The sequence below is a fragment of the Oncorhynchus nerka genome, linkage group LG9b (assembly GCF_034236695.1).
Source record: "Oncorhynchus nerka isolate Pitt River linkage group LG9b, Oner_Uvic_2.0, whole genome shotgun sequence".
Lineage (NCBI taxonomy): Eukaryota > Metazoa > Chordata > Actinopteri > Salmoniformes > Salmonidae > Oncorhynchus > Oncorhynchus nerka.
In genome coordinates this window covers 20,222,933-20,242,215 of record NC_088424.1, presented here as the reverse complement: position 1 = coordinate 20,242,215, position 19,283 = coordinate 20,222,933, and the positions used below count along the sequence as shown (strand labels likewise).

The 19,283-nt window shown below is 40.1% G+C and overlaps 1 protein-coding gene across 1 annotated transcript in view; it reads left to right on the top strand.

Annotated features, from left to right (window-relative positions):
• Window positions 1-19,283, top strand: part of LOC115114409 (pappalysin-2-like) — an 87,885-nt gene that overhangs the window by 67,795 nt on the left and 807 nt on the right. The window contains exons 17-22 of the mRNA XM_029642617.2: window positions 1,284-1,497; window positions 2,503-2,671; window positions 2,796-2,928; window positions 4,882-4,991; window positions 6,183-6,254; window positions 17,717-17,815. Of these exons, the coding sequence (XP_029498477.2) occupies window positions 1,284-1,497; window positions 2,503-2,671; window positions 2,796-2,928; window positions 4,882-4,991; window positions 6,183-6,254; window positions 17,717-17,815 (797 nt within the window). The remainder of the gene's footprint in view (window positions 1-1,283; window positions 1,498-2,502; window positions 2,672-2,795; window positions 2,929-4,881; window positions 4,992-6,182; window positions 6,255-17,716; window positions 17,816-19,283) is intronic.

The following is a 19,283-nucleotide window of genomic DNA, read 5'->3' as shown; positions in this document are numbered from 1 at the left end:
ATACATTAATTAATAGACCAATAAAAAAGATAGTTCCAAACCTTTCTGCATTAACAGCTAATTTTTAGTTTTCCCCTCCCCACTCAGACCACACCCACACAATCCTTGCTTGAGAAATTGCTCTTTACCAAGAGCCTATCAGCATTGGACCTTTAACAATTTAAACGTGCAATAAATTGCCCTTCCCTGTTGCACACCAACAAGCCTCCATTTCCCTAGCTGACGAAACTCCACTCCATGTTGAAGGAAGTTTCTGATGAACTCCAGAGACCAGCCTTTGTGGAGTTCAGCTCGGACTACATCGATTCGCCCAAGGTCAATACTTCAAAAATGTTTCATTATGAAACACTAACCTTGTACCTATGTTTGTCCTCTGTAGTTGCTTACCTTTGTTTGCTGAAATTCATACTTTTTCAATAAACGTTAATCAAATACAGTTGTTAATCAAATACAACCACCCAGTTAGTCAACCCTTTGACTTTATTTGGCACATAATAGCCACTTACTATAGTACACTTTTTTTAAACTTAACTTCTATAGGTTGGAGAATGTGTTTTTAATTAAGTTGAACATGTGCTCTTTATGACAGAATGTAAAACATTTGGTGAAATGTTTTTTTTTCGCCAAGTTAAATGCATCTGTTGCCATACTCCCAACAGATGTTAACCGCAACCTATCTTGTTATTGACAGCAGTTTGTTAGGCTGTTTTAAGTTGGCTACATAGACTACTGCTGGATCACTGGCTGTGGTCAGTCAATGAGCTCTTCTGAATTGTTTGATAGGTTACCGATATTGACCCAACATGCATGTTGATCGCAGTTCCTATGTACCCATTGCCATGCATTACTCAATACTCAGCGATTCCTCCTTATACAGCTGTATTGGATTTTAAAAAAAATGATTGCAACACTAGAGCAAAGCTTAATATTCATAAAACACTTTAAACCGTGTAAAATATTCATTACATTTTATAGACCAATAAAATGAACACAACCTTTAGAGTATTGATTACATATACATACCAACATAACCTTGTGTCGGGCCTTAGATAATTTAGCTCTAGGCACCGGCAGGTATGGACACATACAATACAATTGATCATAATAAATCACTAACAGTTCACAAACTTACCTTATGTCTTAGCATTCAAATGAACGTATTGATTCCAGATGTCAGATTCATTAAGAGTGTTAATAACTAACTTAATAACAAACTACTGATCATTTGGATTACATTTCTGTGTGAGGTTTGAATAGATTTTGTGCCTTTATTTGTTTTGCAGGAGACAGTGATAGGTTGGTGTGTTTAGATGATGGTCTATGGTCCTTCCCTGAAGCCTACTGTAAGATAGAGTGCCCAGAGCCTCCAACAGTACCCAACGCCAAGCTCCTAGGGCCCCAGTGCGAAGGTACAGGGCATGATGTGGGTACCGTATGCCGTTACAAATGTAACCCAGGTTGCTATGTTACTGGCAGCCTAAAAACAAAGTCCAGAAAGTGAGTAATGTGTTATGTATCACTTTGTTTTGCTCTGCTCCATAAACGTGTTATAGAACAGTGTTAGAAGTTGCTATTTTATGTAACAGGAAACAATGAATGCATCACATATTTCTCCCACGGATCCTGAGTATAAATAGCACATTTCGTACATTTAAATGTACCTTTAGATCCATAAACCCTGCATGCGTGTATGGTTTAAAGTATGGTGACATACATCTCCAGTAAGATCCATACCAATGTTTACTTTTCTCATTATTGTTTTCCAGTTTTATTCATTGGGTAACTTAGCCTGATTATCAATGTGATTCGCGTGTTTCTAATGAGTTGGTTACCCATTAGTAAGCCGATGTTGCGGGTTTCTTTCCTCTCTTTGTTGGAGTCAGCATTATCCCTTACTATTGGGCATATCGGCCCGTCAAAGACATTGTTCTTGAATCTATCTAAACTTTCTAAGACTGCTCAGCATGTTGTACTGGACCAACTGCAGGTACAAACTGATATCAGAACAGCGCATTTGCACCTTTTTTATTTTGTTCATTTTTATTTAACCTTTATTTAACATCTGGACTTCTTTATGAAATTCTCAACTCACTTTTAAGATATGTGAATGTCTTAAGGACTTCTAATGAGTTACAATATGTGAAGAACCAAAAGCACTATTCAATCGGTTTAAATGATCTTGTTTATTATGAACTTTGACATGTTTTAAATGTATTTACTCAAATACATTATTAACACCACAATTTTATTGAAAATGGTAACCGGTACAATAACTTGTTATTACTGAGGCTTGTGAATACTGTATCCCTGTCTTTTTCACTCCTGGTTTTAGTCCATGTACTTACTTATTCCCTCAGGTTTAGCCAGAGATTACATAAAACGTGTAGGTGTTTGTTAGTGCGTCACCGTATGTCAGTACTGTGTATGTGAAGGCCGATGGCGTAGGCCGGTATTCCTACTGACAGTATGTGTGTGCTTGTGTGTGTGTTTGTGCGTCCCCAGAAGGTTTCTGAAGGTGGAGTGTTTAGAGGGGGGCCAGTGGGAGGAGGGGGGCTGTGAACCCATTCCCTGTCCATCTCTACCTGCTGTCTATGAGGGCATGTTCACCTGCACCAACGGCAGGCACTACAACAGCCTCTGTACCCTCCAGTGTCCTCATGCCTCGGAAAACGTAATGCTTTAGCTCTCTTTATACAAAACAAAAGGTGCAATATAGGTCCACTGTCTGAGCTGTCGTTCCATTCCATTAATAAAGTGCCATGTCTTATTCATTCTGTTTTTATCTCTCCTGACAGCACACAATTCGCTGCACTAAAGATGGAGAGTGGACAGAGAAGTTCACAATGTGTACAAGGTTGAATGAAGCCTGCCCACCTCCACCTGATGTCAATCGGATTCAGTATGCCTGTGACGAGGGCTTCAGTGTTGGTAAGTCTCCTTCTCAACTCCTCCAGCTTGAGGAAACTCCGTATTACACTTACTTTAGCGTAGTAATGTACTGCAATGTACTGTAGTAATCAACAGACTGTCAGTATTATTTCAAAGAAATTATGCACGGCATCGTTCTGATAATAACATATATTTATTGATTCTACACAGAATGCATTTTAGTTGGCATTTCTTTAGTCTGAAAGTTTCTACAGTGTAAAGTCAGATAATTTGAAACATCTCATGATTATGTAATACTGTACCGTGGTAATATATACACAGTATACACAGTCAAACATTCTTTATCTGTACTATTTTCTACATTGTAGAATAATAGTGAATACATCAAAACTATGAAACAACAGATATGGAATCATGTAACAAACAAAAAAGTGTTAAACAAATAAAAATAGATTTTAGATTCTACAAAGTAGCCACCCTTTCTTTGCCTTGATGACCGCTTTGCACACTCTTGGCATTCTCTCAAACAGCTTCATGAGGTAGTCACCGGGAATGCTTTTCCAACAGCCTTGAAGGAGTTCCCACATATGCTGAGCACTTGTTGGCTGTTATTACTTCACTACACGTTCCAAATCATCCCAAATCTCAATTGGGCTGAGGTCGGGTGATTGTAGAGGCCAGGTTATCTAATGCAGCACTCCATCACTCTCCTTCTTGGTCAAATAGCCCTTATACAGCCTGGAGGTGTGTTTTGGGTTGTTATCCTGTTGAAAAAGTAATGATAGTCCCACTAAGCGCAAACAAGATGGGATGGCGTATAGCCATGCTGGTAGCCATGCTGGTTAAGTGTGCCATGAATTCTAAATAAACCACAGGCAGTGTCACCAGCAAAGCACCCCCACACCATCACACCTCCTCCTCCATGCATTACGGTGGGAACAACACATTCGGAGATCATCCGTTCACCTACTCTGCGTCTCACAAAGACACGGTGGTTGGAACCAAAAACCTCAAATTTGGACTCATCAGACCAAAGGACAGATTTCCACAGTCTAATGTCCATTGCTCGTGTTTCTTGGCCCAAGCAAATATTTTCTTCTTATTGGTGTCCTTTGGTGTTTCTTTGTAGCAATTCGACAAATGAAGGCCTGATTCATGCAGTCTCCTCCGAACAGTTGATGTTGAGATGTGTCTGTTACTTGAACTCTGTGAAGAATTTATTTGGGCTACAATCTGAGGTGCAGTTAACTCTAATGAACTTATCCTCTGATGGACTGCTGCTGTTTCTCTTTGCTTGTTTGAACTTATTTTGACATAATATGGACATGGTCTTTTACCAACTGGTCTATCGTCTGTATACTAACCCTACGTTGTCACAACACAACTGATTGGCTCAAACGCATTAAATCCACAAATGAACTTTTAACAAGGCACATCTGTTAATTGAAATGCATTCCCGGTGACTACCTCATGAAGCTTGTTGAGAGAATGCTAAGAGTGTGCAAAGCGGTCATCAAGGCAAAGAAAGGGTGGCTACTTTGAAGAATCTAAAATCTCTTTTTTATTTGTTTCACACTTTTTTGTTATTTCATAGTTTTGATTTATTTACTATTATTGTACGATGTATAAAATAGTAAAAATATAGAAAAACCCTTGAATGAGTAGGTGTGTCCAAACTTTTGACTGGTACTGTATATATACAGAATATATATATATATATATATATATATATATATATATATATATAAATGTGTATATTTATTGCCCATATATTGTGGCGTGTTGTGTATCCCAGAAGGCATGCATACACATGGCAAAATAAAACAGAGCCATAGCAGGTAGCAGGTGGTAAATTACTTTGCTAGATGAGCTGTCAAGCTGTTGAATCACAGATGACTCGTCTTAACTATGGCTTTTTGTTTTTTTTGCACGTGAATAAATTCAACCGATGCAAATTGGAGTGAAAGGAAAGCTTACTTTGTATCACTGCAGGTGCAGTTTGCTACCCAACATGCAGTGCGGCCTTGCATGACCCAGTGGTTCTAGCCAATAGCACCACAGCAGACAGCGTCAAGCACTGGATGCTGCCAGGCAGGGTTCAGGTAAGGTGTTTGACTGACGTAGACGTTGCTGCTTTGTTATTTGCAACATTTTATGTTGTATTGGCTAATATTCACCTTGTGTAACCTTAGAGCTTCACACACAGCTCTGTGGCTTGCTCAAATGATTCATTTGGATGAATAATGGACTAAAACAAACAGTTGTCAGTCCTTCAAGTTGAGCTTTTCCTGCAAATGAATCACCGGCCTTATTTTACTGAATGTATTTATATTGTTCGATATAAACAACCAGGTGCTTCTTCCTGCATCTTTTCTGCTCAGTTAGGAGAACACTCTTAGCCTCACTGTGAATTCTGTTAAGATCAAATGTTTATTGTAATTTCTGCCAGTTTGACATGCAGATGGCAAATAATGAGGTATAAAGATTCGGATGGACAAAAAAAAGTTTATACTTTTTTTACGTTTATCAGAGTTTATACTATTAGAAATAGGCGCCTTTCAAGAATTTACGCAACACGCAATCATCACAGCAAAATGTCTAGGAATTTCACTATTGTGTCAGAGTGAAATGGACTGTTGTTTTCTTAAAAAGGGCAACCTGCCCAATATTATCTTGAAGGATCGCTTTGACATGAAGGCTAACGTAAATAGCCCTATCATTTGACACTCTATTGGGTGGTCATTCACTGAGCCAGCAGACGTAACTGCCTGAAGGCCAAATAGTTTGGCACTGATTTTGATGACTTGAGTTGTATTACTGGCAGGTCATCGTGATCCAATGCATTAGGTTCGATTGAGTCTAGATGGGAATCATGTCTGTATCCCTTTACAAGACAACTTTTGGGACATAAAGTGGTATCCTGTTACTCCTACAGTCTTTTTCAGTCAAACAATACGATTAGTATGCTGTCGTTAAGGTAGAAAGTCAATGCCACACACCATTATGAGGAGAACTCAAGATGACAGGACCATTTTGGCTGGATCATTTCATAACACAAAATATGGGCTTGTTGACTAAATGTTTTTGGTTTGATGGGAGCATTAGAGTAAAGCTAGAGATGTACGTGCATTTAGATATCTTTATCAAGTGTAGTCATTGAACAAAAATAAAGTCCTGTGTACAGACAAACTGTCTCCTGTAAGCCTAGTATAACCAAAATAGGTTTGGATCTATAGATATTGCTGTAGATACTGATAACTAATTACAATGTCTCAATCAATGTTACATTACAGGACATTGTTTGCACAGGAATGACGAGGTGGCATCCTGACCCCAAACTCATCCACTGTATCCAGTCATGTGAGGTGAGTGTTCTATACTGCATAGTGCCTGCCACACAGGGTTCATTTACTATTTTTAAAAAAATATTTAAACGTTGTGTTTGCTCTAGCCTGCCTGGAGTGCCAGATGAGTGAGATTTGCGGTTTTGGGAGTATTGTATTGGTCCATTATGCCAGAAAAGCACATATCAATTATTTGAAAGGATTTTCAATAGTATTTTAATCCAGGTCTGGTGCCCACATTATTATACAGTACCAACATGATTAAAGATGAGACGTAAGATCTTTTGCAAATCTAGGCTGCTCTGTTCTATCCACACAGTCGGTTTTATCTCTCTATTGTGTTAGTCTTCAAAATGAAGACCTGTGCAGTACATGCTTTGAAAAATGCATTTCTAACCTGATCATATCTATCCCTTTCTTTAAAGTAGCTTAAGCTTGATCTCAGAGAAGATTCTTTGGACATAATGTTTTTTTGGCTCCTACATGTATGCAGTTGAAAGGGATTTAATTTGACTGTGAATAGTAAATAAAACCATGGTAAGACCATTTATATTAAGTCATACACAACAGAGAATATCAAACCAAGACCCAAATTCAATCGATTGCAGATAAAGCAAACCACACTGTGTGTTCACTGAGAAGGTTTATGCTGTATTTTTAAAGGCAGTTGTGATTTCACATCAAAATCCATTGTCCGCGAGAGGAGTAGCTTGCGGGTTGTGTCAGTTTTAACACAATTAACTAATCTGATTTATATTTATATTTTGGTCATTTTGCGGACACTTATCGAGAGTGGCTTACAGTCAAGTGCGATCAACTAAGGTAGGTAAAGACAAGCACATATCACAGTCATTGTTAGTAAAACCTCCTTAAAGCAGCTAAGTACAAAAGTGTGAGTTCTGGAAGAACCCACAGTGCAGTTCTTTCATCTACAGTGGATTGAAATGGGGCCCAAATGTGCTCAACTATGGCAAGGTTCACTGCAAACTATAAGCCTCTTTCTCTACCTTGTTCAGGCTTTATTTGTTGAAATATTTATCACTGGCAATGATATGCTACAAACCATAATTTCTGAGACTGACAGTTCCATTTTTCTTTCATCGTTTCCTTTGATTTAGTCTATTTTTGGGGATCAAAAGGCAGGCTTTGTATTTTGATACATTTCCCCATTAATTTATTAGCTGTTATATATTACTCTATTATTACCCAGAACCTTTTTTATTCAGAATTCAACTGACTTTAGTGTAACCTGGAACTATCTATGGAACACAAACTGTTGATGTCTCATGGTATTAAAATATTCCATCTACCTGCCAGCACATTTTTCCCCTCCACCTTCCCGTGCATGTTGCTAAGCAAAACAGTTGCTTATAACCAGATACTCCATGACAACATTGTAAATTATACCAGTCCACATGTGTTACAAATGCTCCCCACCAGATCTCATCCAGATGCTCCTTTACAAAATAGGATGATGATAAGTGTAGAGGTCAGCTGAGGCATTATCATAATTGGCTTTACCATAAGCCTGCTTCATTATCTATGCCAACATTTTCCTCTTTAAAACCCAGTTAACAAAATGCATCAATCTGAACAGCAAAAAAATAGATTGGAATAATACTCAAATTGTTTTCATCAAGAATCTCTCTGTACTTTGCTCCGATCATCTTTCCTTTATCCTGAATAGTCTTCCAGTCCCTGCCACTTAAAAAAATCGCCACAGTATGATGCTGCCACCACCATGCTTCACTGTAAGGATGGTGCCAGGTTACCTCCAGATCTGACGCTTGGCATTCAGGCCAAAGAGTTCAATCTTATTTCTCATGGTCTGAGAGTCCGTTAGGTGCCTTTAGCCAAACTCCAAGCGGGCTGTCATGTGCCTTTTACTGAGGAGTGGCTTCTGTCTGGCCGCAATACCATAAGGGTCTTATTGGTGGAGTGCTGCAGAAATGGTTGTCCTTCTGGAATGTTCTCCCATGTCCACAGAGGAACTCTGGAGCTCTGTCAGAGTGACCGTCGGGTTCTTGGTCACCTCCCTGACCAAGGCCCTTTTCCCCCGATTGCTCAGTTTGACCAGGCGGCCAGCTCTAGGAAGAATCTTGGTGGTTCCAAGCTTCTTCCATTTAAGAATGATGGAGGCCTCTATGTTCTTGGGGAATTCCTGTCGCAGAGCTCTACAGACAATTAATTTGACCTCACGGCTTGGTTTTTGCTCTGACATGCATTTTCAACTGTGGGACCTTATATAGACAGGTGTGTGCTTTTCAAAATTATATCCAATCAATTTAATGTACCACAAGCGGACTCCAATCAAGTTGTAGAAACATCTCAAGGATGATCAATGGAAACAGGATGCACCTGAGATCCATTTCGAGTCTCATAGAAAAGGGTCTGAATATTTTATTTATTTATAAATTTGCAAACATTTCTAAAAACCTGTTTTTGCTTTGTCATTATAGGGTATTGTATATCAAATTATGAGGAAAATGTATTTAAGCTATTTTTTTTAAAGTCTGTAATGCAGTGCTTCTCAATTATTTTCTGTTACGCCCCCCTAGGAAGAAGTAAACATTTTGCTCCCCCCAACTCTCCGCCGTGACTGTAAATAGTATAATTTGTCTATAAAATTGTTATAAGTACACCTCTGCATAACATTGTATCCTTATTGACATGAAAAACAGGAAATAAAGAAAGAAATATAGATCAACCTACAACAAAGAATAACTTTATGAACATTGTTTTTTAGTCTGTAACAGAAAAGACTTCATGTGCATCAATTTGCCTGAAATTTAAAAAATAAATACATCCTTATTTAAACTGTAAACATTTTTTGACCATTTGATACTGAAAAATAAAATAAAATATAATCAAGAAATAATAATACATTCAAATTGATCAGCAACATTAACTCAGGAGCACAATATATGAAACACTTTGACCTATAAAACAAAAATGAATAAAACAATTTGTGCTGATTTTTTAAAATCAAAATGAGGAAATCAGGATTAATGGCTGCAATGAGCATGTTTTGCAAAGCACAGCTTTTCAAAGCGGGGTTTGAAGCATGACACTGCAACTCTCAGCTCCTGCTCAATGTTTAGCTGGGACCTGTACTTGGTCTTCAGTGCAGCAACAGCAGAGAAGCCAGTCTCACAAAGATAAGATTGCAAAAGGAAGAAGAATGCCCATGGCCCTCTGCCCTAAGAGTGGATACTGCCTCTCTACACTCAGCCATAATTCACTCAGTGTCTGTGCAGAGCTGAAACCAGTTGGAGCTGGTGCATTGAACGGATCTCTCACCCAGTCATATTGGGAACTGTTTTCAGGGAAGTGCTTTTTAAAGAATCTCATCAGTGATGAAATATGCTCCTTAATATATGGAATCACTGAGGTGGCATCATAGTCAGTAGTGTCAACAAATTCATGCAGGTTCTCGAATGAATCAGTATTTCCTTCATCAAGTCGCCTGCCCCACATTGCGAGCTTTTGAGTGAAAGAGCTGATCTTGTCTGTGACCTGAGGGAGGTGTTTATCTTTCCCTTGAAACTGTAGTTCATTTAGTTCATTTAGCTTTCCAAATATGTCACTCAGGTAGGCCAGTTTTTCCAGGAAGTTCTCATCACAAAAAAATTCTGCAAGGTCATACTTGTGCTCCTGCTCCGAAAACATTCTTATCTGCTCTCTGAGCTCAAGAACTCGGGACAAGACTTTTCCTCGTGACGGCCACCTTGCTTCACTGTGAAACAGCACAGCTTGATGTTCAGCTCCCATCTCCTCACAGATAGCAGAGAAGACTCTTGTTTTTAGTGGTCTGGTCTTTATAAAATTGACTACACCTACAATGTCAGTCATAACCTCACTTCATTCAGAGGAAAGGTGCCTTTATGCCAGTGCTTCTCTGTGTATAACACAGTGTGTCCACTCAGCATTAGGTGAGGCCTTCTTGATGAGTGCCCGAAGTCCTTTTCTCATCCCTGCAATGGTCTGTGCACCATCACTGCAAACACCAATGCAGTTCTCCCACTTTAGCCCATTCTCAGTCAGGAAGCAGTCCAGCATCTTGAATAGCTCTTCAGCTGTGGCTCTGTTTCTAACATATTTACAAAAAAGTAGATCCTCACACAGGGAGTTTGTCATGTCAAAACGTACATGAGCGAAACAAACAGTCTTTGTTGCTGTCAGTTGCTTCATCGAACTGTAAGGCAAAACGTTTGTCTTTGAGTTTATCTACCAGCTGTTCTTTAAGATCGTTAGCAATGTCATTTATACGTCTGGCGACAGTGTCATTGGACAGAGGGATAGTTTTTATTTTTGCAGCACTTGAGTCATCCAGCATGACAGAGACCAGGTCTAATGCTGCAGGCAGTATCAGCTCCTCTGCTATGTAGTGTTTTTTGTTGCACTGAGCAATTTGGTACGCCACCTTATATGATGCTAACAGTGCTCGCTGGTTTACTGAAGTAGCATTCACAAAGCGGGATGATTGTTGGCAATCTTCGGCACGTTTTCACTGAAAAAACTCAAGCGGCTTATCAGCGTGATTGGGGTGTAATGTCTTTAAGTGACGCCTTAATTTATTTGGCTTCATGCTGTCCTCTGCCAACATTTTTAGACACAGTAAACATACCGGTCTTTCCTCGTCTCCCACCGTAGTCACAGTGAAGCCAAGCGCTACATACGCTTCGTCATATGTCCTCGTCTTAGCTTTCGGGAGACTTACGTTTGTCTCATTATCTCCGTCTCTCTCCGCCTTTCTTTTCATCCCTGTTAAATATTCTTCCATGGTGTCTCTTAAGGGTTTGTTATCTGCACTTCATATCTCCTGCTCTGTGCTGTGTGCTCTTGTTCGGTGCAAAAAAAAACTACTCCCTGTGGCAAAAGAAAAGCATGTTCCCCGGGGTCAATCGTGCCCCCCCAATCGTGCCCCCCCCCCCGGCAACCCCCCAGGGGGTTGCGCCCCACTATTTGAGAAGGACTGCTGTAATGTAACAAAATGTGTAAAAAGTCTGGGGGTCTGAATACTTTCCAAATGCACTGTATTTATTCTGGATTTGTATTAGTATCAAAATATTGTCCTACTCTAGAGGTTGTTACTGTAACTTAATGTTTCACTTTTGCCAGACCCACATTCGAGGATTTGTTTTGAACCGCTAAACATGACCTTTCATTTGAGAATGAACTTAGACTAGAACATCATTAGTGAGCGAGCTCTGAGGAACTCTGGGGAGTCCCAATCAGGAAGAGGTTATGTGGAGCCTCCAAAACATTAACAGTTGTTGCTATGGAGTTTACCTTGTTTATTGTATCTTTCACTTAGCATTAAACTTGGCCAGTCGGCATGCTCTTCGAGCGTAACTCCTTCCTTCACTCTAGTAGGATTTTTAGGTTTAATATACAACCATGTTTGGCTCTTAAATTTGAAGGATAGATGTTTTTGGTAGCATGAAGAGATACTGTTTGTGGGGAATCCCCAACCTTGGTGTCGGTAATGATGAATTTAGGCAACATTTATTCTGGTATTGTCAAACTTACTGAGTCATCCTGGATATATTTGCGTTGTGATAATTTATGTTTCTTGAGAAATATAGTACCCGTCAATAGACACATCTACTCATTCCAGGGTTTTTCTTTATTACTAAAATTTTCTACATTGTAGAATAATAGTGAAGACATCAAAAATATGAAATAACACATATGGATTCATGTAGTAACCAAAACAGTGTTTAACAAATTCTTCAAAGTAGCCACCCTTTGCCATGATGACATCTTTGCACACTCATGGCATTCTCTCAACCAGATTCATGAGGTAGTCACCTGGAATGCATTTCAATTAACAGGTGTGCCTTGTTTATTTGTGGAATGTATTTCCTTCTTAATGCATTTGAGCTAATCAGTTGTGTTGTGACAAGGTAGGGGTGGTCGATTCCATATTATGGCAATGCGGAACATTTCAAGAACTTTGAAAGATTCTTCAAGTGCTGTCGCAAAAACCATCAAGCGCTATGATGAAACATTGTTCTCCCGAGGACAGCCACAGGAAAGGAAGACCCACGGTTACCTCGGCTGCAGAGGATAAGTTCATTAGAGTTAACTGCACCTCAGATTGTAGCTCAAATCAATTCTTCACAGTATTCAAGTAACAGACACATCTCAACATCAACTGTTCATAGGAAACTGCGTGAATCAGGCCTTTCATGGTTGAATTGCTGCAAAGAAACCACTACTAAAGGGCACCAGTAAGAAGAAGACACTTGCTTGGGCCAAGAAACACAAACAATGGACATTAGACCTGTGGAAATCTGTCCTTTGGTGTGATGAGTCCAAATGTGAGATTTTTGGTTCCGACCGCCGTGTCTTTGTGAGACACAGAGTAGGTGAACGGATGATCTCCGTATGTGTTGTTCCCACCATGAAGCATGGAGTAGGAGGTGTGGGGTTGCTTTGCTGGTGCCACTGTTGGTGATTCAATTAGAATTCAAGGCACACTTAACCAGCATGGCTACTACAGCATTCTGCAGCAATACGCCATCCCATCTAGTTTGCGCTTTAGTGGGACTATCATTCGTTTTTCAACAGGACGATGATCCAACACACCTCCTGGCTGTGTAAGGGCTATTTGACCAAGAAGGAGTGATGGAGTGCTGCATCAGATGACCTGGTCTCTGCATTCACCTGACCTCAACCCAATTGAGATGGTTTGGGATGAGTTGGACCGCAGAGTGAAGGAAAAGCAGCCAACAAATGCTCAGCATATGTGGGAACTCCTTCAAGACTTTTGGAAAAGCATTCCTCATGAAGTTGATTGAGAGAATGCCAAGAGTGTGCAAAGCTGTAATCAAGGCAAAGGGTGGCTACTTTGAATAATCTAAAATATATTTTGATTTGTTTAACACTTTTTTTGTTACTACATGATTCCATGTGTTATTTCATAGTTTTGATGTCTTCACTATTATTCTACCATGTAGAAAATAATAAAAATAAATTAAAACCCTTGAATGAGTGTGTCCAAACTTTTGACTGGTACTGCATGTTTGTGTGAATATCATTAACAAAAGGGTTTGTTTATAGTAAATTCTGGATTCATTAAATAACAACTTGGATGACACAAGTAGAATTACTCAATAAAATCGAAACTAAGAGCCCTCCTTTGGACAGAAGCCAGGAAAATTAGTAAATAGCCAGGTTGTCTATCTGACAGTGGATATCTTCATTCGCTTCTGTAACTCAAACAGCTCAGCAGGCTATCAAATGGATGAGTTGTGACCCTCAGATAGCACACTGTGTGGCGTCTAGTTTACAGCGTACTAGAACAATGGATTTAAAGAGAAAACACAAGGTTCTGAGGAAAAGTTGTCCGTTCTTCCAAAGTCTGCATGTGGAGACGTGGTACCATAAACACCTTCAAACTTGGTACATTACACTGACACTGTAATCCAGCAGACCCTAGAGTTCCAAGTATGTTTTAAGAGGGGGTACTGTTAAATTTACTGACAGTTTACACAGGGCCCTGTGCCTTGTTATGAAGTGGGGAGCAATCCCTCTGCCTTATTTCCCAGATTCCTGGAGCAGTCCGTGGAAGTTCAATCCATCAGTGTGTTCTACGACCCCTTATCACCTTTTACATTCCATTAATGGCAGCTTTATCAAATGAAAAACACAATGACTCACAAGTGGAAAAGTTATGCCTCTCACTCACATTATTATTGAGAACATTTGGGTGAGAAGAAACGTGGGTGAAATTGTTGATAAAAATTGGCATTTGGACGAGTAAAATCTGTCAAAAATATTTTGGCAGGGGATATTTACAAGCATGCATGTCTGCTTTGAAAATATTTTTTGTGGAAAGCATGGGTGTTCATACTGTTGATGTTACAGTATATTTTATTGTCTTGCTTTACACCAAAGGAGGTCAAGTAATGATTTTAGATAATTTTAGGCCAAGGTCTCTTATGATTTAAATAGTCTAACTTTTGATTGTACTTATTTAACCAATGTAAGGGTCATGTTAAATATACATTACAAATAGCCCAATAGCAAGCCAAAACATATAGTACTTTCTCATGTTTAGCAGTTGTGCTACATTATGTAACTTGCACTGCATGACCAAAAGTATGTGGACACCGGCTCGTCGAACATCTCATTACAAAATCATGGGCATTAATATTGAGTTGGACCCCCTTTGCTGCTACAACAGCATCCACTGTTCTGGGAAAGCTTTCCACTGGATGTTGGAACATTGCTGCTGGGACTTGCTTCCATTCAGCCACAAGAGCATTAGTGAGGTCGGGCACTGATATTGGGTGATTAGGACTGGCTCGCAGTTGGCATTCCAATTCATCCTAAAGGTTTTTGATGGTTAAGGCCAGGGCTTTGTGCGGGCCAGTCAAGTTCTTCCACACTGATATCGACAAACCATTTCTGTATAAACCTTGCTTTGTGCACGGGGGCATTGTCATGCTGAAACAGGAAAGGGCCTTGTATGTATACTGTCATGTTAATATTCCCTTCACTGGAACTAAGGTGCATAGCCTGAACAATGAGAAATGGCCCCAGACCCTTATTTCTCCTCCACCAATCCTTACAGTTGGCACTATGCATTAGAGCAGGTAGCGTTCTCCTGGTATCCACCAAACCCAGATTTGTCCGTCGGACTGCCAGATAGTGAAGCTCCCGACTAACAGGTATTGTGCTGACGTTGCTTTCAGAGGCAATTTGGAACTCGGTAGTGAGTGTTGCTACCAAGGACAGACGATTTTTATGCGCTTCAGCACTTGGCGGTCCCATTCTGTGAGCTTGTGTGGACTACCACTTTGCGGCTGAGCCGTTGTTTCTCCTAGACGTATCCACTTTACAATAAGAGAACTTACAGTCTACTGAGGGCAGCTCTAGCAGGGCAGAAATGTGACTAACTGTATTACGTTTCAGGGAAGACCCAGATGCAGACAGTGTCGAAGTATCAAAAGTTTATTACTAGAACAGGGGGCAGGCAAAACGACAGGTCAAGGGCAGAGGTCAGTATTCCAGATCAGAGTCCAAAAGGTACAAAACGGCAGGCAGTCTTGGGGTCAGGGCAGGCTGAGGTCAATAATCCAGGGTGGTGTGACAAGGTACAAAAGGTGCAGGCAGGCTCAGGCTCAGGGCAGGTAGAAAGGTCAAAACCAGGAAAACTAGAAATCAGGAACTAGAAACAGAGAGGAGCAAGGGGAAAACGCTGGTAGGCTTGACGAACTGGCAACAGACAAACAGAGAACACAGGTATAAATACACTGGGGATACTGGGGAAGATGGGCGAAACCTGGAGGGGGGTGGAGACAAGCAAAAAGACAGGTGAAACAGATCAAGGTGTGACAAACTGACTTGTTGGAAAGGTGGGAACCATATTTAGGTAGCCTGTTTGGTGTTGGCTTTTGTGGGTGATTGTTCCTGTCTCTGTATTTGTTTGCACCAGATAGGCTGTTTAGGTTTTTTCACGTTTATTGTTTTTGTATACTGTTCGTGTTTTTCATCTTTATTAAAGATGTATACAAATAAACACGCTGCATTTTGGTCCGATCCCTGCTACACCTCCTCTTCAGAGGAAGAGGAGAAAGAAAACCGTTACAGGCATCTTATGATGGTGCCACGTTGAAAGCCACTGAGCTCTTCAGTAAGGCCATGCTACTGCCAATGTTTGTCTATGGAGATTGCATGGCTGTGTGCTAGATTTTATACACCTGTCAGCAATGGGTAGATTGCTAGTGAAGACATAAAAACTCTGAAATAACACATGGAATCATGTAGTATCCAAAAAAGTGTTAAACAAATAAATTTTATATTTGAGTTTCTTCAAAGTAGCCACCCTTTGCCATGATGACAGCTTAGCACACTCTTGGCATTCTCCCAACCAGCTTTATGAGGTAGTCACCTGGAATGCATTTCAAATAACAGGTGTGCCTTGTTAAACGTTTGAGCCAAACAGTTGTGTTGTGACGAGGTAGGGGTGGTATACAGAAGATAGCCCTATTATGGCAAGAGCAGCTCAAATAAGTAAAGAGAAACGACAGTCCATCATTACTTTAAGACATGAAGGTCAGTCGATCCGGAAAATGTCAAGAACTTTGAAAGTTTCTTCAAGTGCAGTTACAAAAACCATAAAGGTTTACTACATGATTTCATATGTTGTTTCATAGTTATGTCTTCACTATTATTCTACAATGTAGAAATGGTAAAAATAAAGAAAAACCCTTGAATGAGTAGGTGTGCCTGTATTATATATATATATATATATATATATATATATATATATATATATATATATATATATATACCTTTTTCCTCTTTTTTTTATTGATTTGCTTTCAGGCCCATGGGTAAAGGATGGTATGGGGAGGATTTTCTCTGGTCGCTGGAAGGAGTGGGTGTTGGAGGGTGACTGATGAGCAACCCTAGTTGCTAGCGGGAGTGGAAAGGGGTGGGAAACAGGGTTTCCTGGGTGGGGGGTTGGATGGAGACATGTTGGCTGGGTGGGGTTGGGGGAATGAGCTGAGAGGTGGAGGCCCACCTCTTTTTTGTTTTGTTTTCCTGTTTACACTGAATTGATCATGTATAATGAAACTCTGTATGTATTTCTTTCTGTTGCTTTTCTTCTTTTGAGGGGCAGCCTACAGGTACAGGTTTTATAAACTTATCATTTGAAATGGATAATGTACCTGTAACTTTCCCAGCAAAAATGTAGCCACAAAAAAAAAGGAATTGCATTTACTGTAACGGGTGGACAAAAATGCCTACCTAAAATCCACACCTCCAATCTTCTGATAGGCTGCCACCTTTACAATATATTATCAAAAAGGTTCAAAATGTAACCCCTCCCATCACATAAAGGTTATGTTTTGAATCTTTACTCATGGGTTCCTCAGATACCATTCATCAGAGGGGTTCCTCTGGAAACAGTTTGGAACTGGAAAGGTTCCCCATGTGGTAATTTTTAGAACCCCAAAAGGTTCTTCTAGGGTCTTTTACTACTTATAGTATGCCTATACTGTGATATATGGATTCAGGTACAACCTGGAGCCTTTGAAAGGGCTCCATCAGCCCAGGGAAAACCAAAAGTATCTTTGGCAGTCACCTCTTATTTTCTCACTTTTGGCACAATAACTTCAAGTTTAAGTTGAAGACTTTCATTATGACGCCTTACTTTTTTTTATGTAGCATAAATTTGACAATTTTATGCCGTTGCCGAGTTTGACAGAACTCACCAAAATCCTGCAAAAAATGGTTAAAGGCCCTGCTCCTGTCTCATATGCAAAATATTTAGTTCCAGGTCTGAGAGGTCAGGTATCAGCTCTTTACTAGTTGTTAATTAATTAAAGGAAAAGTCAATGGTATCCACTCTTGGTGCTTTTGTATTTGGGTGTTGACGTCTGCAAATAGGAAGTTGCACCGTTGTTTATGATGATGTCATCTTGCGGATGCTACCTTTTAATAAGTGTTTCCTTTTTTCCCAGCCCTTTGGGGGAGATGGTTGGTGTGACACCATCAACAACAGGGCCTACTGCGAGTATGATGGAGGGGACTGCTGTCCATCCACCCTCTCAACCAGAAAGGTACATTTACCTGTTTTCATCGTCACCCCCATACACCTCCTTAAATTACCTGCTTTTTTTCTATGCTTCCATATGAGTCAGTCTACTGCAGCGGCGATGTTTTTCTCCCACATACCTGTTACATTGCCTACTGTATATGCATACTGCCTATTCATTCCTGAGAGTCTGCTGCAGCCAGCTAACTGGAGGTCATTCGACTCTCTCATGTCCGTACCTATGACTCATGGCGGTAGCGTGGCCACTGCCGGTTCCCCCTTGAATGAGTAAGCTAAGCAACGGAGTGCCTGTCATAAATAAATCGCCTGCTAAATAGTATTTTATGAGGGGAAGGCCAGGTGTCTGTGGTCTTCTGTAACTGTAAAACACCAGTTAAACTATCAAGCTCTGAGAAAGTGAAATAAACCGTGAGCGACAGCATCCTGCCACTGTGGGTCCAGTGGAACTGTGGAGGACTGGTGTTTATGCAGCCCATGGAAACTCCTCTGGTCTCCTGGGCACTTTGATTTGTAGAGTCTGGTTTTGGGTCCAAAGTCCGAGCTGGCAGCAGACTTGGACAGTAGATTAGAAGACGACTCAGTCCACTCGCTTCCAGTTTAAGCACAAACATGTCAATCTGTGTTTACAAAGGCAGCACACTTTTAATATTTGTTCCACTAATTGGTCTTTTGACCAATAAGATCAACTCTGATAAAGATCTGATGTGAAAATATCTGATGTGATTGGTCAAATGCGGCCTAATAAGTTCGATAAACCACAATGTGTTCTACATTTTTGTACAGTGCAAATCTTTCATTCAATTAATTCTTAAATAATTGACTTGACTTGTCTCTGAAACATATATTGTTCCATTTTCAAAAGAGTTTATTGAAGTTGTGATAAACATTGGATAGCAACTACTCTAAACTGCATACAAAACAGTCAAATTATTGGCTTTTGTTTGACGCAAGCAGGAAAAACATCCAGTCTCTGTTGTTCAGAAGTCATTAGAACAAAGCAAAGGCAGCAGGGTATGGCTTTGTCCCAAATTACACCCTATTCCCTACATATTGCAATATATCATTTGGCTCACCACAGCCTCCATCAATGAACCAACATTAGGCTTAGGAGACACTTTGTTGCCAAACAAACATACTTTTAATGGGATCTGATTTTCTCTTCTTGACCTTCTGGAACAGTTGCTAAGTCTTCAATAAAACTATTACTTCCATTAATCATCAATGAAATAAAAGGTAGGCTAGCCTCTGCATTAACCTAGCTTAGTTCACATTTCTTGCAACAGAATGCTTTGCAGGGCATCTGAGTTTATTTTGCAACCTGTGGGGATGGCCTGCGTCCTAGACAAGACTTGGCAACCTATTGTTGATTCTTAACATGTGTTCATCCGTTCACCACTGTGGTGTATTCCCTCCCCCACTCAAGGTTTCTCACTGTTAAGTCCATGGTGAACTATTTGACATCACTCCCTTTA